This window comes from Eptatretus burgeri, chromosome 3 (assembly GCF_056783735.1).
Source record: "Eptatretus burgeri isolate ZD-2024b chromosome 3, Ebu_testis_v1, whole genome shotgun sequence".
NCBI lineage: Eukaryota > Metazoa > Chordata > Myxini > Myxiniformes > Myxinidae > Eptatretus > Eptatretus burgeri.
The window spans coordinates 69,100,122-69,125,119 of record NC_140963.1 but is presented as its reverse complement, the minus strand read 5'-3'; the positions used below and the strand labels follow the sequence as shown (position 1 = coordinate 69,125,119).

The 24,998-nt window shown below is 41.6% G+C and overlaps 1 protein-coding gene across 5 annotated transcripts in view; it reads left to right on the top strand.

The window, feature by feature from the left end:
• LOC147030131 (transmembrane protein 266-like) overlaps window positions 1–24,998 on the top strand; it is a 71,035-nt gene that overhangs the window by 5,912 nt on the left and 40,125 nt on the right. For 3 of the 5 annotated variants that reach the window (XM_085873853.1, XM_085873850.1, XM_085873852.1), the window contains exons 4-6: window positions 12,171–12,286; window positions 13,004–13,232; window positions 13,419–13,471. In XM_085873853.1, coding sequence (XP_085729979.1) covers window positions 12,171–12,286; window positions 13,004–13,232; window positions 13,419–13,471 — 398 coding nt within the window. The other 2 variants (XM_085873854.1, XM_085873851.1) reach the window with 2 other exon arrangements.

Sequence of the window (24,998 nt, the reverse complement as noted above, 5' to 3'; positions counted from 1 at the left end):
CCCAGCGGGCTGGGAATAGGACCTAGGGTCACTGATGTCACCACCTGTAATTCTCGTTGTCAGGAGTGATGTTTGGGACCCTGGTTCGAATCCCGTCACCCGTTGCAATTAGTTGTCAGATTGGAATGCGAACGCTGACCCTCCTCATCCTTCGTAACAATGGTGTCTGCCGTACAATCAAGACCTGAAAGCAGTGTACACCCAGTGGTGTTACAATTGGCTGGAGTAATTGAGTTTGATGTGAGGATCAATGCTTCCATTGGAGAGGAAGGAGTGTGAAATGGGGAATGAGGAGTAGGAAAAGGGGAAGGAGAGATCGTTTTAGTGTGTGGCAGGAGTGCCCAGACAATATCCCTTGTGGGAAGTATCATGAGCAGATAGCAGGGTATGGTTGGGATGATCAAAGGGAGGACTGGACTTTATCCACTTAGAGAGCAGGAGTGGTGGGATTCCGAGGCCATTAATTATTAAGCAAAGTGCCAAGCCCACCAGATGGTGATGATGCAGTGGATCGTAGGGTTGTACGTTGACTTGGAAGGATTAAAATGCATGGAGAGGGGTGCTGCGAAGCAAGAGTGGGAATTGCATGAGAGGTTAAATGGGGAGGAATGGAAACGACAAAAAGAAAGAGATGAGGCACTGCAGCAGGTAAATAAATGGAGAATAATTGAATGGAAGTGAAAAAGGAGACAGAGGAAAAGAGGAAAGCCTTAGGAGGATCACGGAAGAAAATGTCTCCGAGAATTGGCAAAACTTGAGTGGAGTTGAGGAATTTAGCAGAAATTGTATGAAGGAAGTGGAGGAAAGGAAAATAGTTGAGGAAGAAAGAAATGACGTCATGTGAGCCTCTCAAGAGATTCAGAGATGGAAAGAAACAGTTGAGATAGAGTGGAAAGATGGGGGAGTGAGAATCAAACAACTTGAGAAGGAAAAGATTAATATTGAGGAGATGTGCCAGGTGATAAGGACAGACGTGAAAAAGGGGAATAAGAAAAAGAAAGGGAACATTGTTTGAAGAAAAGTCTGGAAGAAATAATCAAACATGAAAATAAGCAGCAGGCGAATATGTGCATCCCACAGGGATGGCTGCAATGCACCGAGGAGGAAACACGATGTTCAGGGAAGCAGCTAAAAGAACAAACAATAAGGGAGCAACTGCTGAAGGAGGTGGACAACTTGAAACGTCAGTTTGGTGAGCTAAAGCAGGAATATGATCAGCAAAACATGGTAGGAGGAAGGCTGACCCAAGAAAGCCGACAGAAGAGTGCTGAATTAAAGGCTCCTGCAGAAGAGATTAGTTGGCTGAAGCAGGAGATGAGTGATGCGAGCAAACTGAGGGAGATTGCAAAGCATGAACAACAGCAGATGCAGAAGAAAGAGAGGAAAAATGGAAGGGATGGAGAAGAAGACAAAAGAAGAGCGAGCTGAACAGAAGCAAAGGAATCATGATTTGCATCAGGAAATGGAAATGCAGCTCTTCAAAAGGGAAAGGCTGGAGAAGGGGATAAAAAAACAGTGAGTTGAGCAGGAGCGGGAGAAGCAAACGAAATGTGAATTGCCTAACAAAACAGGGGTTGTGGTACAAGCTCCTCAAAGGGGAGCAGAAGCTCCGTGGACTTCGTGGCCATGATGCAGGGGATAAAAAGGAAAATGGAACAGACCCTGTCCATTGGGGGAAGTGATTACCATCTTAGGAACTGGTGAAGAATTGTCACTGAAGGAGCCCAGGTCTGGTGAGGAAGGAACAAATAATGGTGAGCGTGCTATGAACAAGACTGATGAAGAGAACAAAAGAGAGTTGTCTTCAAGTTTTCTGAAATGCATTGGGCATCAAAGTGAGGAGGCATGGCAGAGAAAGAGAAGGTGCATGGAACTGAAGAGAATCTAGAGTGGGGAATTGGTGAGAAAAATGAGAGCAGATTGATGGTGAGAGTGGTTTTGAGGAAGAAGACAGAACTGCAAAGGAAGGGGCAGATGACAAGGATGGAGAACCATCTTCAGGTGACATGACACAGGAAATTCACCCCATCACAGAGAATGCTGAATGCCTGCAAAGCAACCTGATAAATGTATTAAAAGAAGAGGAGAATAGGAGTGACTCAGATGGGCAAGATGGTGAGGTTGAAATTTATGCTCATGCGAAGAGCAAAGCTGTTAGCGATTGCGACAACAGATCAGATGGTGAATCAATACCAAGATCGGAACTCAATAAAAACGGAGCCTTACTCAGAAGAAAGAAGAAGAGGAGGACCAAGTTTCATGACTCATCACCAACCTCTGACGAGTCGGATAACTAATCCAAAGGTAGTGATGGTGAACAGAAAAAGTCACCCGGTGGGGCAGATAATAAACCAAAAGATGAGAACTAACATAATTGCAAGATAAGAAAGAAGAGGAGCGAGGTTTGTGGTTGTTCAGACAAGAACCCACAGAATTATAAAGTAACGAAGAAAACAGAGGAGCGAGGATCATGGTTGTTTAGATAGGAAACAACGGAATTGCAAAGTAAGAAGGAAGAGGAAGACCAATGTTTATTCTGCTTATAAATCCAGAGGAACAACACAGCAGGTGACCAGGGAGGGGAAAGAGCAGCGTGAATGTGCTGCATACAGAAATAGAGATTGAGGGATCATGATAGGGATTGTGAAGGGGATGGATCGAAACAGGAGACATGTTCAGTTTGGAACAAGTGAGTGGAATGCAAGGTGATTAGTATTCTGAGGTTTGTTATGATGAGCAGTGGTGTACTGCAGAATGGAGAGGCCTAATTATAGTTGGAAGGGCTAGTAAACGGAGTTATCGGAACCACCCACTACTAGTGACTGTGGCACCACCTTGGACCACCTTTCTTTACTGATCCTGATTAGTAGAATGGAGTGGAGTGTGAAATCTTAAAGGAGAAGTTATGTGAACCGGATTGATGACTAATGGAGAGAGATGCACCGGACCGAGGGATGCAGATGCCTGTGGATCGCGGAAAATTTGATTGAGCAAAGGGTTGTGAGCCAGTGGCGCATGGAGCCGGGAGAGCCCAGGCAACTGAGCCCCCTTGGAGATAAAGTGAAAGGACAGCACAGTGTTGAGGTGCCAGAAAGGGAATAATTTGGCTTTGCGATTGCTGCAATTCCAGAGGGCTTGGGTCGGCAGTGTGGACAGCACAGGCTGTGTGAGGCCTGGTTTACGGGGGTCACACACTTTGGATAAGCTACGGTGCGATGAAGGAATCGAGTCACATAGATTGCTACTGATGGGAGGCAGTTTCGGATCCATTGGGGTGGTTGAACAGGCCCAGAGTTGGGGCAGTTGCTACAATTGGGATAATGTTAATGAATGACCATGTAGAGAGAGATTGAAGGAGGAACTCCTGCCTTGCACCAAGGAAAAAAAATGGGGTCATGTGCCTTACTTCTCCGCTGATGCATTGGAGAGGGGATTTTGTGCTTTCTCAACCCCATCCCTCCAGATCCGTTAAGCACCTCATTCCATTAATGTGCATCCTCATCCTCACCTTGAACAGAAGGATGTCAAAGCTACCACAAGGAAGCTTCTTTGAAGCTGAAAAGAGAGCAGCCCACAGACTTCCCATTTATGTACCATCACCTGCATTATGCCTGCCCTAGAGGCCTACTGGACTCTTTGGCATTCTGCCATGTCATCAAGACCGAGTGCTAGTTGTCCTGAATTTTGTTGTTCCATATCTTGAACTTGTATTATGTGCCTACTTAGATCCATCATGCATAGTAAATATAAATCTATTTTTGGTTGAGGAGGGGTAACTTTGAGGAACTCACATTTCTCTCGGTTAAATTGCACGGCAGATTTTTACCCAAAAGTTGATTCCACCTTTCCCCCCTCCACACCCCTTCTGCCCACCCCCAAAAGGTTGTGACGAGCTAGGATTGCTCTGGAAGAAAGAAGGGGGGTAGTGTTATGGTTGTGCAAAGAAGGGAGAGATGCCAATATTTTAGGAGGTGTATAATGTTGACAGGTGCTGTTTAAGTATCCCATGTATTAAATGCCGGTTCAGCTGTGGGAAAGACTGGCACCTTTGTTTTATTTTTTTAAGAACCGCATCGGGCACGCTGCAAGGGAAGCGACGAAAGGGGGAGGAGTCAAGAGGTTTGTGGTTCGAAGGCAAGACAGACCACCATTTTGTTTCTCTCCCATGTGAGCAGTCGAGAGGTTTTGACTCGGAGAGACGACTTGCCTCCATTCTTCCTATCTTTCCCGTAAATCAACCAGCCAATGGAGAGATCAGTTGGGTATTGGTGATGCTTCCAGACATGCTTGGGGCTGGGGGAGCGCTGATGATTGGAATCACAGTCCCTCTGCCTAATAGTTAAGAGGAGACCATGACACTGCAAGCAAACTAGGCCTGAACTAGAATCCTTTATTTCTCTTCTTCATTTACCTTATTTCAGCTGATTTTTCATTTGTTATTTCAAAAGGCTCCCCTCCCCTCTCTGAATTAAAAGTTTAAATGTGTCAACGTGTGTCAACGTCCTCTGTGTGTGTTAAGGGGTGAGGGCCATTTCAGTAGTGTTGTGTATTTATTTTCCCGATGCTGCTCATCAATGAAGATTTCAATAAAGCTTGGATAAGGAAGCCATTGGTGCTCCTGATTTGTACGATGGAATAAACCTGCTCGTAGGAAATTGGTCCAATAGTATAACAGGGTTATGTTGCAAGCTCCAAAGGGTATCTCTGCTTCCCCCCCTCCCCCCACCCTCTTCGCCTGCAAAATTGAAAAACAAAAAGTGCTTGGCTTGCTTGCGGGCCTTAGAGCCCAAACTAGGCTTGGAAATAGGACCTCGGGTCAGTGATGTCACCACCTGTAATGTTGTAGTCAGTCACGAGTGACGTTTGGGACCCTGGTTTGAATATTGTCACCCATAACAATACTCCCAACGAAATAACAATGCAATTTGAAAAAGATAATTATTATCTTCAATTTTCAATTTACAGCATTTGATATAATGCCTTTGTTGAAATTTAGCCGTAATGTAACTTGAAGTTTATTTCATCATGCACCATACACAATACAAAATGAGGAACATCATAATTTGTGTTGCAATACATAATACAGAATGAAAAACATTATAATTTATAGGCTATCATTATATCTAGGGCTGGCAGGATGGTCTATAGGTACGCACACTCACCTCAGGGCTGTCTCGTCTGAGTTTGAATCTCGGACCAGCTATAAACTGTCATCCTGGTGTTTCAAAAGTAGGGTGATGGATGTTAAACTGGGAATCCCATCTGCTGGCATTTGTTGGTGGATGTCAAAGATCCCACCGCGTCCTTCACCAAGTGCAGGCGAGCTATCGCCGGCACCCTGAACAAATTCCAGATTCCTACTTCAACCTCCAGGGACACTGCATCAGCGGCACAGCTGTGCCCCTAACAAATGATGCTACCTGTAGCCCTGTGCTCCACAAAAAGTGACTTTTCCATTGCAAGTGTTAAGCTGTCAATTATTTGGCCACGTTTTATACAATGTGCTCAATATTCAGGCTTTACATTTGCCCCAGTTTTTTTTTTTTTAATAAATATCATTATTTATTGTGAATTATTAAACAATCAAATAGCATTATAGTGGGGCGGCTTAGCTGATCAATTGTGCACTTTCCCTTAAAAGCATGAAACTTGGCACATGGTTGGAGTAACACCATACAATGATTTTTAGTCCAGGGGCCACCGGAAATTGCACGCCGTATGGTGGCCATCTTGGATTTCAAAATGGCCGCCAGTGTGGACCTGTTTTGTTAAATATCTCCTTCACTAGTACAGATATCGAGACAGTTGAACCGCCTATACCTACATTTTACAGCTCTAGGAAGCCAATGGTGACATAAAATGTTTGAAAATTGTGGCTGCCATTTTGAAATCCAAGAGAGCCGCCATATGGGCTGCAATTTCCGGTGGCCCCTGGACTAAAAATCATTGTATGGTGTCACTCTAACCATGTGCCAATTTCATGCTTTTAAGGGAAAGTGCACAATCGACCTGTTTTTTGGAGCGAAGCCACCCCACTATTAAAGGTTAATTCAGTCATTTGGAAGACAAACATTTTATGCCTCAATGGGAAAACTATTTTGGCGTGGTTTTTATTACCTCTGCCACGAAGGTGGACGCAGGGGTTATGTTTTCACCCTGTCTCTGTTTGTTTGTCTGTGCATACCAGTATCCCAAGACCCAAAACTGGCAACCATTTTGAATCGGAGTTGATTACTGTTGGGACAACTTGGTTCAAGGAACGAAACGTTCTTTCATCTTATTTTATTCTTCAAAATTTATCTAAGGCTCATGAAGGAGCTTGCACTTTTATCACACATAGGAAAAGGACATTAAGAGCCAATGCTGTACTCTGTCTCCCAATGTCCTTTGTTCTACAGGGTGTCCCGAAAAGAGACAGGATTTTGTTGCCAAACCTTACAATTTGCAGTACGGTAATCTTCATCCTGATGAAGCAGCACTTACATGACAGGAAGGAAGGAATTCACAAAGTACATTAATGAATTGTCAAGACATTCGTAGACAATGGGTAAAGCAATGGATGAAATCAATAGGACATTCATTGAGTTATGCTAACCACCGTTTGAAGCACATAGGAGATGATGTTTCAGTTGTTAACCATTTGCCCGAGCAATATAAGGTTAATGAATGGTTAATGGCCAAAACGTCAGCTTTTCCTTTCTTCCCACAGCAGCTAACATACCTCGAACAATGACCTGTTTATATCATCCAATATTGTACACCAGGATCCCGACATTCGTGGGGGATACGTTCCGGGAAAACTCTGAACATGTTGAAACCGCGAATGTGGGGGCATTGTTTCAATGGGAAATGGGGGGATAGGTTCTGGGGATTTCCCAACGTGTGAAAAATTCACGAATGTCGGGGTAAAATCCGTGAATACTGGGGTAAAATCTGTGAGTGTTTTGTCATTGTTACAATGGAGGCAAGGGGGTAACGTTATCGGTTCGTGGCGGTTCCTGGTTCATGAAGAAGTCCGCAAATGGTGGCACCACCAAAGTCAGGAAATTGGTACGATGGGGACAAGGGGGATAACGTTATCGGTTTGTGACGGTTCCTGGTTCATGAAGAAGGCCGCAAATGGTGACACCACCAAAGTCAGGAAATTGGTACGATGGGGACAAGGGGGATAACGTTATTGGTTCGTGGCAGTTCCTGATTCAAAGAGGAAAGTTTTTTTTAAAGTTTAAAATGTTTTCGACCACGAATACACGATTACAGTTTCATTAAAGATGCTTACAAATAACAAAAACGACAACACCAGGTACCGTTTCCAATTTATTGAAGAATGCATTTTAAAGTCCCTTAACCATACCGTACTGTACCGCTAAACAAAAAAAACAAAGACATCATGTACCGTTTCAATATTTTTGAAAACAAGCACAGCACACATAACTTTGCAAAATGATGAAGATGATGATGATCATCTTCGAAACTATGTTTATCCCGCAAAGCTACAATACACGTGCAGGAAGCAGGTCATGTTCGCGGCAAGTGGAAGATGTTTTTTGCGTACATACATCCAGCTGATTTGTGCGTGGCTCATGGAAATTAGGTTTTGGAATTGTTATGCTCACAGCTAAAGAAAAAAAAAATCGCAACGAAAACCGTGAATATGCAGGGCAATTTCCCATGAATGTAGGTCGAAGGAGCATGTCGCAAATTATCAACCGCGAATACGCGGAACCCCTGAATGTTGGAACCGCGAATGTTGGGGTCCGGGTGCAGGTGTCTTCAAATACAAATTGACACTCGCCTTCACCAGCAAGACAATATCTTCATTCTACAATGGACAAATTAACAAACTATGTGGGTTTCCTGGAATTTCAGAATCGTAACCTAACAGCTTAAATGGGAAAACTATTTTTATTGTCCTCTGCTTATTCTTATTTTCATCTCTAGTTCCTTAAATTTATTCCTTTCCTTGGTGTATTTTGGAGCATAAATGCAGGTGCAAAAATGCACCTGGAGTATGTATGTATGTTTGTATGTATTTGTTGCATGCGTGGGAAAGGATGTGGTGGGGGTGGTGGGGGCTCCTTGTGATGAACAAGTGCAATGGAAATGGCCACTGTTACGTTTTTCTTGCTGTTGGCCCTACCCTCCGTGGGGCAGGACTGCAGGACCGCATGCAGGAGACGATCTGTCAATCATTTAGAGCCACAGCTTGTCCCGTAAGCTTGTGTTAACCCATCTCGTTTAATCCCCACCAAAGAGCCTGGTCCACCCAGCACGGGATTTGTAATTCGACTTAACGACTATGTAAAAGTGACATTTGAATCAAGTATCTGTCTTTTATGACTTTCAAGTTGAAGTTCCATATATTTGTGGCTTTTTCAGTGCATAATTGAATTTGAATTTTAAGATTGTATTCGCATATAAAAAATTTATTTTGAAAACTGACTTTTGTTCCATTTTAAGTGTTCAATTCAATTACATTTGTAATGAATTACACAATTCATGACAAATGTTCAAATCATGTTGAATTTTTTTTCCCCCCTATTCTGGAGTGTTTTATATATTGTATCTATTGTTATGGCCAGGGGTTCGAGGTTCGCCATGAAGCGAAGTGCTCAAGTTCTTCCCATAACACCCGGCCCTAAGGCCACCGGCCACAGATAACTCTGCAGCTCGGCAGGTTGTTAAGCAACCACAAACACCAATTGGTGCTGCCAATCCTGGCAGGGTGTCACTACTTCGCGTGGTGACCTTACCTGCGGATGACTGCACCAAGCGGGTTTTGTGCCCCCCAGCTCGCACTCAAATTACTGCCGAGTGATACAGTGAGTGTACACTGGCTAACGAGCAAATAATGTGGGGTATAACTTCCCGGCTACATGCGGACTCTGCTGGATCAATAGAGGAAAAGACATGACGAGCTGGGTCCATTTACAATGCAAGCAATTTTATTTACAGCAAGGGCGAATAAAGAAAGAAATGTTCCACAAGCAGGCAATGGGTTTATTACAAAGAGATGCACTTCACCAAGGGTTGGTGAAGTGCGGCAAAAGAAAATACAGTTGTATACAAGAGAGAAGACGCAGGACATAGCTAAACCGATCAATTAGAACTTATACAGACAACTTATTCTGTACATCACATTGGTGCAAAATTGCAATCATCACCGGAAGGGTCGATTCGCAAGAAAGATGAGAAGAAGGTGAGTTATTACACGACCTCTCCCAACGCACATGGCCTGACAGAACCGTGCTCTCCTGCGCTGATGGAGAGGCAAGAGAGAGCTGGTATGGGGATAGCAGGTTGTTGCTGCATGGCCGGATTATTAAGATGCTGCGCTCCGCCGAGTCCTCTTTCACTCCAGCTCGAGGCAAGCGCCGAAAGCAGCCTCTGTGAGCACACCAAAGCATGATTGTCCAGAGAAAGTGTTCAAAGCCGGAGAGAGAGATTTCCAAAAATCACCAGAGCCAAACGTGTTCGAAACCGCCAGCGGGATATTTATACACCATCGGAAGTGTCACATTCATCTTCGAGATGGACCATGGAGTGGAGTTCCTGACTTAATGTGGGGGCAGCATGCATCTCTCCCCATTGGCAGTGCAAACGTCCTGGAGAGTCGCGGATGGTTCCTTGTGCAGTGCAATACTTGCTGTTGACAGGGAGGAACAACAGAAATGTCAATGCAGACTTGTGCTAGACGGCAGCATGTTTGGCTGGTTGTAGCGCATTTTAAAGTCCCTTGTTCTTCAAAATTTATCGAGCGCGGGCGAAGCGGCGCCACAAACAGGTGTGATAGTGGTTGCTGTCAATCAAAGGCGAGTGATTGAGATGGTGGCTTCAGTGGTTTTCGAGGTGGAAATGGCGCTTGGTGGAAGATCGGCATCTAGACGGAAGAAGGTTGGCTGAGGTACGATCATTGAAAGGTGGTTCTTGTAGTCTTGTGGTGTGGAGATAGCTGTGGTGTTTGTGATTGGAGTGGGGTGGTTGAAGTACCGTGGTTGAACTGTGGAGAATCTACCAAGCGAGCATTGAGACACGAACGAGCGATGGAATGTGAGCTTGTATGAGATGGTTTTAAAATGAATTTGTAATAAAAGTTGATGTATGATTTGAAACAGTGTGGTGTAGTGATTGTGGTGGTTGTAGTGAGAGTATGGCGGTTGAGTTTGGGCACGTGATGTGAACTGGGTTTTGGTGCAGATATGCAAATGAGGTGGCGCACATCATGGTGCCTTGCTTCTTGGTGGTCATGGTGCGTACCCCTGATTGTGGTTTTAATGCAAACGACAGAAAAACGGGGAGAAAATGGGGAAAAACCTACCTTAACCCTACACAACGCATATATTCCTTTTGTAACCCACTAAACATAGGGAAAGGACTGTCTGGAACACTTAATAATAAATAATTATAATCTACCTTGGGATCTGCTGTATGGTGGTTGCCATTGCTGGTGAGTGATGGTTCGTAGAACTGTAACACTATTATTGATAATCCATTCGGATTAGATTATCAATGAGATATAAAATATGTAAAACGTCCATCATCTGTAGTTGTGAACCAAACAGTTTTATTTAAGGCCTAAGTCACATTTGCTCTATGGCGAGGATACGGCGGCCGTATCCCCCCTGAATTGACAGAAACGTGCTGCGGCCGCAGAGTTTCTGAGGTGGCCTCAGGGTGGCCCTACGTCTTATTGCTATCTTTAACAGGCCGTAGGGGTCGCCGTGGAATTATAGCGTGGAGTTATAACTTTTTTCATTTCTACGTTGGCCGTAGCAATTCGACAAGCCAAGCTGTGACGTACATGTGTTCCACGTCGACCGTACGTAGGGCGTACGGTGGGCTTGCGTTATTCGTGCGGCTGCCGTAGGCTCTAATCAATGAAAAATGAATTTTGCCAACCCCCAAAAAACTACGGCGGCCGCACTATTTCCACGGTCGCCGTAGGGTAGTCCTAAGGCGTCCCTGTGTTCAACGTACGGTGGCCTTGCGGTCTGTGTGACTACCTGCGGGCAACGCATGGTCGACGCACGGTTCCACTACGCCCGCCATGCATCCTACATACGGCCTCCGTGGCAGTCTGTGTCGACTGTGCGTCCACCGTGCGCTACCGCTGGAGATCGGAGTATAGGTGTTTGTCTATACTCTAAACTGGTATATTCAGTTATATATATTATAGTTATAGTATATTCAGTTTTATATACTGGTATATTCCGAACTGTTAGATTTTTATTTCAGTAAAAAAATAACTGGTATATATACCCACTCGTTACCGTCCGTCTGGCCGCACGTTCGCCTTAGGGCCCCCCTGCGGTCGCCTTGCGGGCACCTTGAGGCTACCTTGCATCTGCCTTGAAAATTCTATGGCTGCCGCAGGGACGCTCTAAGGTCACCGTGCGACATCAAATCAAAGACCGTACGGCACCCCCACGTTTTCGGTCTCCACGATTTCTAAATACGCCGTGTGGCTCCCCGAAAAATGAAAGCATATGTGACTGTACATTGTGTGACCGTGGAAATACTGCCGCCGCCCTATAATTGCTAGTGGCCGTAGATTTTGTAGACCCTACGGCCATCGTGCCAAATGTGACTTAGGCCTAAGAAACAAATTGACTTGAAAATTGAGTAATTTTATGCCATTTGATCAAATAAATCATGTCTGCATCTGATTTTGATTAAAGTTGGCACGTTGTCATGAATAAAATAACGTGTGCAAAATCTGAGATTGTTTGCTCAGTCAGTGTGGGAGATTCTGGTACATTGGAAGTTTGACTTTTTCCTGTGAAAGAGTTTTCCAACTTCAAATAGCTATATCTTTGCATTATTTGGCAGCAAGAAAATTAAATTTTGTCCTTAAGGGGTCGATTGAACAAAGACCCACAGAGTGAATGGATGCACGTCACCCAGCGAGTTTTGGAATCTTACAATTTCACAAAATGACATTTCATGGAAACCTCAGACTGAAAATATACAAAACTTTGTAAAGGGTGTGATCACTAAGCTTGTCATTGAATTACTCTAATCTCGGCAGATTATGAGGATTTTTTCTTTCTCGTCATGAGTGGCCGTTGTGAATAAATCACGATATTTGCAGAAGATTCCAACAACCTCAATGCCCCTCAACCCCCTCCCACGTTTTAATATGTTGTCTTTGTATCCCTTCTTCCTTTCAGCCTATGTGCTGCCTTTGCGCCGCCGTGCTGCCCTGCTGTGTTCTCAGTTTGAGTACGCAGCCTCAGCAAGCCGCGCACGCGCCACGCACCTCGCCTTATTATGCCATGCACAAGCGGTGAATGCTTTGTCTGTTTCCCTCTTTGTTTTCCTCTGGACACTTTGCCTGTGGGGAAATTCAGATGAATTTAATGCACCAAAACCATGATGAGAGAGGTGGTGTTCAAGTGATTCATTCAAATTAAACATGATTGTCTGTTTAATTTTTGTCTTTTCTCTCCTCTCTCCTCTCTCCTCTCTCCTCTCTCTCCTCTCTCCTCTCTCTCCTCTCTCTCCTCTCTCTCCTCTCTCTCCTCTCTCTCCTCTCTCTCCTCTCTCTCCTCTCTCTCCTCTCTCTCCTCTCTCTCCTCTCTCTCCTCTCTCTCCTCTCTCTCCTCTCTCTCCTCTCTCTCCTCTCTCTCCTCTCTCTCCTCTCTCTCTCTCTCTCCTCTCTCTCCTCTCTCTCCTCTCTCCTCTCTCCTCTCTCTCCTCTCTCTCCTCTCTCTCCTCTCTCTCCTCTCTCTCCTCTCTCTCCTCTCTCTCTCTCCCCTCCCTCTCTCCTCCCTCTCTCCTCCCTCTCTCCTCTCCCTCTCTCCTCTCCCTCTCCCTCTCCCTCTCCCTCTCCCTCTCCCTCTCCCTCTCTCTTTCTTTTTCTCACTCCTTGTATAGATCTTTATTACTGCCTCATGTTTACACGTATTCAAACTTTTATGCTTAATTTTGCTTTCATTGAGCTTATTTTTTTTTCCTCCCCTTTTCTCACCTCTCTACTCTCTAAACTTTTATTTTCACAAAGTTGGAGATTGAGCGTCTCAGAGGGGTGATATCGGAACTTGAGGGAGCTGGGGGGACACTAGGCCGGGAAGTTTGGGGACCTGGTGGAATGCTGCAGGGTGTGGGGAGAGGAAGCTGGGGGACACCAAGGGTTGGTGAAAGGCCAAGGCTGGGTATCGGTGCCCTGCGAGAAGGAGCAGTTGGTGGTGGAGAGAGTGACCGAGATTTAACAATGCGAGAAACACCTGAAGGTAAACAATAATTGATAACCGGAATTGCTCAGTCTATCCATGCCTGTCATTTTGTTTTTTACCTGCACTCATTAAGACTTGGGATGGTGTCATACATTGTTCCACATTATACAGGTGCAACTTTTGTAGATTTCTAATAGCAACTATCAGTAAATAATGGTAACTTTGTTTCATTGTTGTTCACAGGCAGTCCAATTTTGGCCATGCCGTCTTCAGTCATGGCCACCTCAGCACCTCAGGTAGAATACATCCCTCGTGATTTTTTTTGAATGAGTTACGGAAACACAGTATACCACACATTTACAAAGTTACAAAAAAATTTAGAAACATTTTTGTGTGTTGATTTCACAGTCTTGTTGAAAGAGTATTGAAAAAGTACCTGACTTGTTTTCTGATGAGGCTGTTTTATCTGCATAATTGTTCACTAAACATCCCAAACAGGTAACACCTGGTTACATATTTAACTACAAGGGCACTCAGTAGAGTGTATACCTCTGCCATGCCGTGTCTGATCCACAAGAACTCGGGCCCAATAAAATTTTTGAAATATCATGCCATATATCATTTTTGGCCCAATCTCTCAATGATGAAGAATCACTTTGAAAATTAAATAACTCTCGTATCCAGATCCGGATTCGGATCTTCACCAAAATTGAATCAATTCTTCCTTGCCACCACCCAACCTGTCCGCCAAGTTTCATCCAAATCCATCCACAAGTTTTTGAGATATTGTGCTATATATCGTTTTTGCCATATCTCTCAATGGTGAAGAATCAGTCAAAAAATTTTCGGATCCAGATTCGGATCTTCACTGAAATTGAAGAAATTCTTCCTTGTCACACATCCAACGTGTCCACCAAGTTTCAGCCGAATCCGCCCACAAATTTTTGACAAATCATGCTATGTATCATTTTTGGCACGATTTCTCAATGGTGAAGAATCACTTTAAAGAATTCAGTAGCCAGATCCGGATGCTCACCAAAATCTAAACAGTTCGTTTTGGTCACACACCCATCTGTCCACCAAATTTCATCGGCATCCGTCCACAACTTTCTGAGATGTCTTGCACACAGACAAACAAACAAACAAACAGACAGACAAGCCGGTAGGCGGCGATGGGTCGCCGAGCATGGAAACTATAAGATATAGAGCAAAATGGATGTCATATAGCGGATAGGGAATCATCTTAAGATTATGCATATCAAATCTCATCCATTTCCATCTCCTGATAACTACTCAGTATCCATTTGAATGAAAAGTACGGAAAATGCGGTTTGAAATCGGAAATCCCCAAAGTTTGAGGGGGTGCTGTGGGTGAACAAAGATCTAAATCGAAAATCCGGCTCGAACGTTTGTGCACAATGTATTCCAGACGATTAGTGTGAATTTTCATGACCATCCGACCATAAACCTGAGGAGGAGTAGCATTTGGCGTGAAGGCGTCTCCAGTTCTCCCATATTATCGATTTTTGCACCAATTGACCTTTGACCCCTGACCTAAGAAAAATTGGTCAATATGTCCTGAGGCAAAGTTGTAGTACTCATTGAGTACCATGAACCTGCAAAGTTTCATTCGTATCGATGCATTCACCTGGTCGCTCGGGGGCCTTCAATTTTCGCCAATTTTCGTGCATACCCTAATTGTAGGGGGTGCTGCGGATAAAGTATTTCGTATATCACAAAAAAACGGAATGTATTTGATAGAGCATCACCTGTAGATCATTCGTGCCAAATTTCATAACCCTACGTGGGATAATGGCTTTCAGAATTGATTTCGCGTGAACGGTACCGATCCGAATCCCTCCACAAAGTTTTGAGATATCATGCTATATATCGTTTTGGCTGTATCTCTCACAAGGTTGAAGAATCACTTCTGACTTTAAAAAATTCTCATATCCAGATCCAGATCTTCTACAAAATCGAATCAATTTGTCCTCGTCACCCACCCAACCTGTTCACCAAGTTTCATCTGAATCAATCCATAACCTTTTGAGATATCATGCTCACAGACAAACAGACAAACAGATAGGGGTGAAAACAAAACCTCCATCCACCTTCTGTGGCAGCGGTAATAAATGCTATTCATCACGACCTTTTTCTTGTAAATTTGGATGGGAGTTACAGGAATGAATACTTTGCTCACACAATCTTGAGAACTATGAACAACACTCATTTCATATTTTATATTTTATTTCCATACACATTACATAAATGCAAACAATTTCATCGATTTGATCTAAGTATGACTGAATACAAAGAACAAGGAACATTGTTAAGCAAAAGCTTGACAGTGATGTCCTTAAATCAATTGTAATATATCTTGATGCGATATCTGAATGAAAAGAAAGAGAAAAAAAATTACCCCCGTGCGGGAGTGACGGTCATCTCTGCGAGAAATAATACCACAAGTTCTCAATGTTCAGTTATGACCGAAGACCACTGCGCAGCTTGAACTGCGCAGTTTGGTTAAAGATGACTCGGCATTTTGGCGCGCGTGCACGAAATTATATTTTGAAAATAAATGCCGACGTTTACATTTCGGGTTTTGAAACTTTTGCACTTTCGGCGAAAAATGTATAAATATAATATACAAGGTCAGCTGCTATGCAATGACACCATTCACTAACTTTTCCCATGCCCAGTACAGAATATATAGCCTCCTGAAGGTAGGGCAGTTTTTGCAAACTTTGAAGTCACGTGACGCAAAAACGAAAGGGAAATTCGAAAATCCGTCCCTAGCAAATTTAGATATTGTCCCATAAATTTATATGCCACAATCAAATTCAAGATTGCTTGAGAAATGTAGCAGGAGATAGATTTTGAAAATCGTCATTTTCGCATTTTTTGCCAAATTTGAAGTCACGTGACACGAAAACGAAAGCGAATATCGAAAATTCGGCCTGATTAAAATTTAGATATTGTCCCATAGATTTGTTTGCTACAATCAAATTCAAGATCGCTTGAGAAATGGCAGAGGAGATAGATTTTGAAAATCGTCATTTTCGCAACTTCAAAGGCCTCGTGACCTTGACTTTGACCTTCGGTGATCTTGAAAGTCATACCATCGTGTGTCTCATCGACCTCTATCAGGATCACTAATGACCAGTCTCCCGCTTCAACTTCATTGCGAACGGACGGACGGACGGATCGAAGGACATCGACACACATATTATTAGGTCATGCTCGAACAGATGACCTAAAAAGGACGAAGCTTTCTTTCAATTTCCGGTTCCGGGTTTTGAGACGACGGCTGGTTCTCTCAGGGGTCTCTGCCGACTTTCTCAAAGTTAAGTTTCCGGTCGTTAATTGTCACGTTTTAACTGTTTATTTTCGTACCTACATGTTTACTGTGTGTTCCTCGTTCGGTTTTGTTTCAAATATTGAGCAATTTTGTGAGTTTTTGTCGATCTTGTCTTCTCTGATTTCCTTGAGGCCTAACCATCTTTCCTGTCGAGGTGTACGATCGGTTTTATTTTGTATTCTCTCCCTATTACTATTAGTTCCTATTTTCCCCACTTTTCCCACTGCCCACCATCTATCCCACCCAACTACACCCTTTGTTTCTTGTCTTAAAATAAATAAATAAAATAACAAAGAAACCCAAAAACCCTTTCTCCCTCCATACCCACGAGTTCTTCTTCCTCCTGCTGCTGTCACACCATCTTCCTTCTATTTGAGCTGACCCACTCTCACCATTACCTTCACGATTTCTTCCGACAACCCTCCACTCTTAATAAACTCCCACACTCTCTTCATCCCCATTCTTCCCTCCAGGTCTTCAAAACAGATGTTCACCACCACCTCGTATCCTCTTATCTTCCCCCATCCAAAACCACGATCTTTTCTACCCCCACTAATCCACCCCAAACCTACCTCCTTCAAATTCTCTGCTTTCCTTCCTGAAAGTTCCCTGTCGCATCAGGTCCTGAAAGTCCCTGTGGTGTCCATTTTGTATACCCTGTGTTCCCCGCCCCATCCCTCTCCCTTCCACAGATATCCTAATGTCTCTGTTCCCCACTGTTTTGTCCTTCCCTCTCCAGCCCCTCTTGTCTCATACCCCCTCTTGCTATGCGTTGTGTGTTAGCTCTCATATGAGCCTGGACAATGTATACATAAAAAAATTCCTTTCTTTTCTTGAGCTTCTTCTTTTCTCTCTTTAGGTCATCTGTTCGAGCATGACCTAATAATATGGGTGTCGATGTCCTTCGATCCGTCCGTCCGTCCGTTCACAATAAAGTTGAAGCGGGAGATCTTGTCATTAGTGATCCTGATTGAGGTCGATGAGACGTACACGATGGTATGACTTTCAAGGTCACCGAAGGTCAAGGTCAAGGTCACGAGGCCTTTGAAGTTGCGAAAATGACGATTTTCAAATTCTATCTCCTCCGCCATTTCTCAAGCGATCTTGAATTTGATTGTGGCAAACGAATCTATGGGACAATATCTAAATTTTGATCCGGCCGGATTTTCGATGTTCGCTTTCGTTTTTGTGTCACGTGACTTCAAATTTGGCAAAAAATGTGAAAATGACGATTTTTATGCGAAAATGACGATTTTCAAAATCTATCTCCTCCTACATTTTTCAAGCGATCTTGAATTTGATTGTGGCATATGAATCTATGGGACAATATCTAAATTTTGTCAGGCCTGATTTTCGATATTCGCTTTCGTTTTCACGTCACGTGACTTCAAAGTTTGCAAAAACTGCCCTACCTTCAGGAGGCTATATATTTTCTCGCAGAGATGACCGTCACTCCCGCACGGGGGTAATTTTTAATGTCATCCTACATGTCTTTTTTGGCCCTATCTCTCAATAGTGAAGAATCACTTTCATAATTCTATTAGTCAGATCCACATTTCACCAAACTTGAGTCAATTCTTCCTTATCACACACCCAACCTGTCCAGAAAATTTCATCCAGATCCATCCACAACCTTTTGAGATATCCTGTACACAAACAAACAAACAGACAAACAATCAAACAGAGGTAACAATAATAAAATTTCAACAGATTATTACTTACCCTTTCATGACCTACTGAGTTGGTGGATTTCAAACTATTAACTATATCAAATATTTCAATGTGATTTGTTTGAAAAATATAAAAGGAGTTATCACAAGACAGGTGTTAAAGAGATTGTTGAAAATTTGTTCATCAGTATCTTGGTATTTTGGATGCCTGTTCAGGTCCAATATTTACAAAATATGAGTTAAATGCATTTACTACTTCTCTTGTATTTTCATAAACGAGACCATTATGTAAAAATTTTATTGCAAGTTAGATTCTTTCAACTTACTAAGTACGTAGTATATAATTTATAATTTTCCACGCAGATGAAATATTGCTTCTGGCGTAAAGGAGGTTATGTTTTCACCCTTCTCTGTCTGTTTGTTCGTTGCAAAATCGAAGATTTTTCAAGTATATTGGTTACTCAATTTTGTTATTCTGTCTGTCTGTCTGTTTATCACCTACAGGTCACAAATTTTAACCGATTCTCACGAAACTTCACCACATGGTAGAGTTTGTAATCAGGAAGAAGGCTATTGTTTTTTGAGGTCAAAAGGTCAAAAGGTCAAGAACTAAGGTGGTATTTCTAAAATCCTCAATTTTCATCTGATTGACTTGAAATTTGAAGAGGATTTATATTTTAGGTCAGAGAGTTCAACCAGCCTATTATTTTGATGTCAACATGGGCCAAAAAAAGGCCAACATAGGCACAAGGTCAACAGCTAAGGAGGTATTTCTAAAATCCTCAATTTTCATCTCATTGACTTGAAATTTGAAGAGGATTTTGTTTCAGGTCACTGAATTCAACCAGCCTATTATTTTTGAGGTCAACATGGACCAAAAGATTAACATAGGCACAAGGTCAATAACTAAGGAGGTATTTCTAAAATCCTCAATTTTCATCTCATTGACTTGAAATTTGAAGAGGTTTGCAGAGCAGGTCACTGAATTCAACCACCAATTATTTTCGAGGTCAACATAGACCAAGAGGACCACATAGGCCGTATTTCTAAAATTGTCAATTTTCATCCAATTGACTTGAAATTTGAAGAGGAGTTGCTTATTCGGTCATTGAATTCAACCATCCAATTATTTTTAAGGTCAACATGGACCAAAAGGTCAACATAGGCACAAGGTCAACAACGAAGGAGATATTTCTAAAATCCTCAATTTTCATCCAATTGACTTGAAATTTGAAGAGGATTTTGTTTCAGGTCACTGAATTCAACCAGCCTATTATTTTTGAGATCAACATGGACCAAAAGATCAACATGGCCACAAGTTCAACAACTAAGGAGGTATTTCTAAAATCCTCAATTTTCATCTCATTGACTTGAAATTTGAAAAGGTGTGCAGAGCAAGTCACTGAATTCAACCACCAATTATTTTCGAGGTCAACATAGGCCAAAAGGAACACAGCCCATATTTCTAAAATTGTCAATTTTCATACGCTTGACTTGAAATTTGAAGAGGAGCTGCATATTTGGTCATTGAATTCAACCACCAATTATTTTTGAGGTAAAATTTCTCAAGGATTTTGCAAGTATCGTGCTCTGCACGACGTTGTCTTCTTGCTTGTTTGTCTGTCTGTCTGTCTGTGTGTGTGCAGAATATTTCAAAAAGTTGTGGATGGATTCAGATGAAACTTGGTGGACACGTTGGGTGTGTGACAAGGAAGAATTGATTCATTTTGGTGAAGATCTCATTCCAGATCCGTATCCGATAATTTTTTTTAAATGATTCTTCGCCATCGAAAGGTTGGGCTAAACCGATATATCGCACTATATCAAAAAGTTGCAGACAGATTCGGATGAAACTTGGTGGAAAGGTTGGGTGTGTGAGAAGGACAAATCAATTCGATCTTGGTGAAGATCTGAATCCAGACCTGGATACGAGAATTATTTAATTTTTAAAGTGATTTCACCATTGAGAGATGAGGCCAAAATGATATATATCTTGATATTTCAAAAATGTATTGTGCCCAATATGTTCTCGTCCATCAGGCATTGTGTGGCGGAGGTATGCGCTCTACTGAGTGCCCTTATACTTTTCGGAATGTTTTGGTTTAGTTTCATAAAACTTTGTGATAAAAAAAATTATGCGCATCTTCCTTTGTAACTTTCACGAGGACTTCACCCCAACTTTCTTTGCAAGGATCAGAATTTAAGAGGAGTATATTTTCAGCAGTGAAATTTCCCACCAGGATGTTTTTCACAATCTTTAAAGGAATTATCATGGTGTGATGAAGAAAACAATGAAAATTCGGATTCGACAATTTATAATTTTTTTTAAATGATTCTTCGCCATTGAGAGATTGGGCCCAAAACGATACATAGCACAATATCTTAAAAAAGTTGTGGACGAGTTATGACAAAACTAGGTGGATGATTTGGTTAGGTGACACTAACAAGCTGATTTGATTTTGGTGAAGGTCTGGATCCAAATCCAGCTTATCAGTGGGATACAAAACATAAACTGTTCAGCCTGGCAGGGGTATGTGAGTGGAGGATAAATGGGGATTCTGAGGCAGCCATTCAAATGAATGGGGGGGAAAAGGGAAAAACTTTCTAACTTAAGCCCCAAAAGCCCAAAATAGGAGACTCATTTATCCCTTTCTCTCCCATGCAAGCAAATGTAAAATTGAGACTGACTCAAGCCCTAAAAGCCTAAAATAGGAGACTGATTTTCTCCCCACCTATTCCCTTCCCTCCCATACATGCAAATGTAAAATTGAGACTTACTGATTAAAGCACTTCTTTCCTTTCATATTTTCATTCCATTCAAACAGTGAACCAATGAATATTTGTCCATGTTATACTTTGGGGAATAACTTAATTTTTCTGTTATATTCACTTTATCTCTTCAAGCACGAAAGAAAGGGCTGTTAGGGTGAGTTTTGTAAAATGGGGAAGTGTTTTTCGAACACAGTTCGTGGCATGAAAATGAGGAAGTATTCTGTGCCCTTGTCTCTCTTGGTTATATTTTTAATCATCAGAACACGAACAGAACAAAGTTTAGTTAAAAACACCTTTTAAACGTAGGTTTTATCAAAAATAATTCAAAGCAAGATGTTTCATTTTCATGTGAAAATGAGTTCGTTTTGAAGTCAGCCAAGCTGCCTTGCCCGAACCAAGCCAAAAAAATTCCGAAGTCATTTTCCATGTGGGAACACACCCTGGAAAAACCATTGTTGTGAAATCTCCCATTACGTCATCAAGTTGGTTTAAATAAGCAACTTGTGTGCCGTTCGTGTTTTATTACGGAAATGGAGCGTTCAGATTCTTACTACAACCTTGCAGATCAATCGTTTTCACAAGATGACAGGTGAGATCTCAACCCAATTCATTATTTGTTTTGTAAAACAAAATTAAATCACTGTACAACCAATAATTATTGTATGTCTTTTTTCCAACAGGTTGTCCCCAATAAAAACATCATTAATAACTGATGTTGAAAATGAGTTATTTGAATATCACGAGGAATGGATAAAAATGAACGACTTTCTTGAAGACATTTATTCGTTTCGAAAATAATTGAATGATATTATTGTTGGCTGGAAAGAAATTCTCTCACGTCCTTTGATCCCGAGTTCAAGGTGAGGAATTATTTGTGTGGATGGGTGGGGCTTGTGTGAGTGGGTGGAGCTTGTGTGGGTGGAGCTTGTGTGGATGGAGCAATTTTTTTAAATTAAATAAACATTTTGTGTGTGGGGAACTAATTAACTAATCACTAATTATGTGGATATGATGAATGTGGATGTGGCTTGTGTGGGTGGGGCTTGTGTGGGTGGGGCTTGTGTGGGTGGGGCTTGTGTGGGTGGGGCTTGTGTGAATGTGACTTATGTGGGTGGGGTTTGCGTGGGTGGGGCTTGTGTGGGCTGACTCAAAAAGGGGCGGAGTCAAAAAAATTCAATTTGTCTTTCTCTTTTATAATTCCTGTGAATAAAATGAACCTAACATCTCTTCCCCTTCTAAATCATATCTTATAAGTCCAAGGAACTATATCGATGACAACAATGATTTAGAAAAGTTCATTTGTCCATCGCTTTGTATAACCTTTTTCAAAATGAGATTTCCACCTGTATATTCTTACTATATCACCAATTTTGAACTTAGGCTTTCTGACATTAAACTCTTTTTCATATTCTAATTTTGTAAATGTTTCTGATGGTTTGGTATCTGTTGAGGTGTGAATTGTATCATTATACTTATCTACAATATCCTGAATTAAAGATAACCATTGTTGAGAACTGAGTTTGTTGAATTTTTTATAGTCTCTCTTTTAAAGTGTGAATGAATCGCTCAATAACAACCACTTTTCCTTCATTAAAGGTGCTGTATAATAATAATATAATGTTGTTATTTTAAAGAAAATTCATAAATGTTTTCTTGTAGAACTCTGCACCCTCATCACAATTTTTAAGGTTTTCACTGACTTTTATTAAATATCTGTTGGAAGGCTAACATAAGTGTATTCCCGGTTTTGTTTTTCAAAGGGATGACCCACCCATATCTACTCCTCAAATCAATAACGGTTAAAGCATACTTGTACCCCTTATCATTATTGAGTTCAATTAAATCAGCGGACCAGATATAATCAACTTCCTTGGAATAAACCTTCCTTATATGAAACTGTGATTATTGGTTTATGAAATTCATCAGCGAATTGTTCTTCAATCTTCATGACATCATTAGAGCCTAGAAGTTTTTTTTGAATTTCCAAGTCCAAGTTTCAATGTATCACTGATCATCTTCTTCACGATGAACCTATCAACTTTTTCTCTCAAGGTTGGATTTTGTATCAGAGACAAATTATACAACATTTCTCTGTCGGCTTCATGTTTTTCTTCCAAAGTTGTGGTATTCCCATAATCAATATCGTGCCTCATGCACACTTCATCAACACTATTGATGGGTTTACTCCATGGTTTAGGATTGTCAGCCTCATCTAATCTTTTTTCCAAGTTTGTTTCTGGACCATAGAAAGAATACCCTGGTGGATGTTATTCCACTGGTATTCCAGTAGTTGTAAATTTACTTCCTGATAAAAACTTTTGTATATCTCCCCCACGTTTGTGTTTTGGGAATTCACTCTTTTTTGAGCCACACACCGAACATGTACCTTTTTGTATAACCCCATTATTTTTACTTTTAACATACGAGATATTTTTACTCTTGGTTTTCTTTTCGCATTTGAGACAATAACGAATTTATTTATCAGAAAAATTCCTACAGAGTGCGAAAACCTTTTTAGTTTCCAACATGCACATTTGAATCTTGATTTTTAAAACATAAAGAATCCTCAGAAATGTCTTCACTCTCACCTCCATTTATTTAAGAAAAAAAATGGAAAACTTTCATAAAAGTCAATCACACCAACATCATCAATAATATATTCTTTTCCTTCTTTTTCTTCTTTATCTCCACTTTCTCGTTTATATCTTCTCCCTGAAACCGATGATAATAGTCTTGACGTATATATTTCTAATAGACTTGCCAATTCGTTGTTTTCCTACTCGGTGCGTTGAGATCGATTTATTTTCTGTAATACCTTTAATCTTTTTAAAATCTCACTGGTTTCCATATTTTTATATTTATTCTCTGTTTCTCTCTCTCTCTCTCTCTCTCTCTCTCTCTCTCTCTCTCTCTCTCTCTCTCTCTCTCTCTCTCTCTCTCTCTCTCTCTCTCCCTGTCTTTTTTTTTTTTTCTCTTTCTCTTTCTCTTTCTCTTTCTCCTTCTCTCTCTCCTTCTCTCTCTCCTTCTCTCTCTCCTTCTCTCTCTCTCCTTCTCTTTCTCCTTCTCTTTCTCCTTCTCTTTCTCTCTTCTCTTTCTCTCTTCTCTTTCTCTCTTCTCTTTCTCTCTTCTCTTTCTCCTTCTCTTTCTCCTTCTCTTTCTCTCTTCTCTTTCTCTCTTCTCTTTCTCTCTTCTCTTTCTCTCTTCTCTTTCTCCTTCTCTTTCTCCTTCTCTTTCTCCTTCTCTTTCTCCTTCTCTTTCTCCTTCTCATTCTCCTTCTCCTTCTCTTTCTCCTTCTCCTTCTCTTTCTCCTTCTCTTTCTCTTTCTCTTTCTCCTTCTCTTTCTCCTTCTCTTTCTCCTTCTCTTTCTCCTTCTCTTTCTCCTTCTCTTTCTCCTTCTCTTTCTCCTTCTCTTTCTCTTTCTCTTTCTCCTTCTCTTTCTCCTTCTCTTTCTCCTTCTCTTTCTCCTTCTCTTTCTCCTTCTCTTTCTCCTTCTCTTTCTCCTTCTCTTTCTCCTTCTCTTTCTCCTTCTCTTTCTCCTTCTCTTTCTCCTTCTCTTTCTCCTTCTCTTTCTCCTTCTCTTTCTCCTTCTCTTTCTCCTTCTCTTTCTCCTTCTCTTTCTCCTTCTCTTTCTCCTTCTCTTTCTCCTTCTCTTTCTCCTTCTCTTTCTCCTTCTCTTTCTCCTTCTCTTTCTCCTTCTCTTTCTCCTTCTCTTTCTCCTTCTCTTTCTCCTTCTCTTTCTCCTTCTTTCTCCTTCTCTTTCTCCTTCTCTTTCTCCTTCTCTTTCTCCTTCTCTTTCTCCTTCTCTTTCTCCTTCTCTTTCTTCTTCTCTTTCTCCTTCTCTTTCTCCTTCTCTTTCTCCTTCTCTTTCTCCTTCTCTTTCTCCTTCTCTTTCTCCTTCTCTTTCTCCTTCTCTTTCTCCTTCTCTTTCTCCTTCTCTTTCTCCTTCTCTTTCTCCTTCTCTTTCTCCTTCTCTTTCTCCTTCTCTTTCTCCTTCTCTTTCTCCTTCTCTTTCTCCTTCTCTTT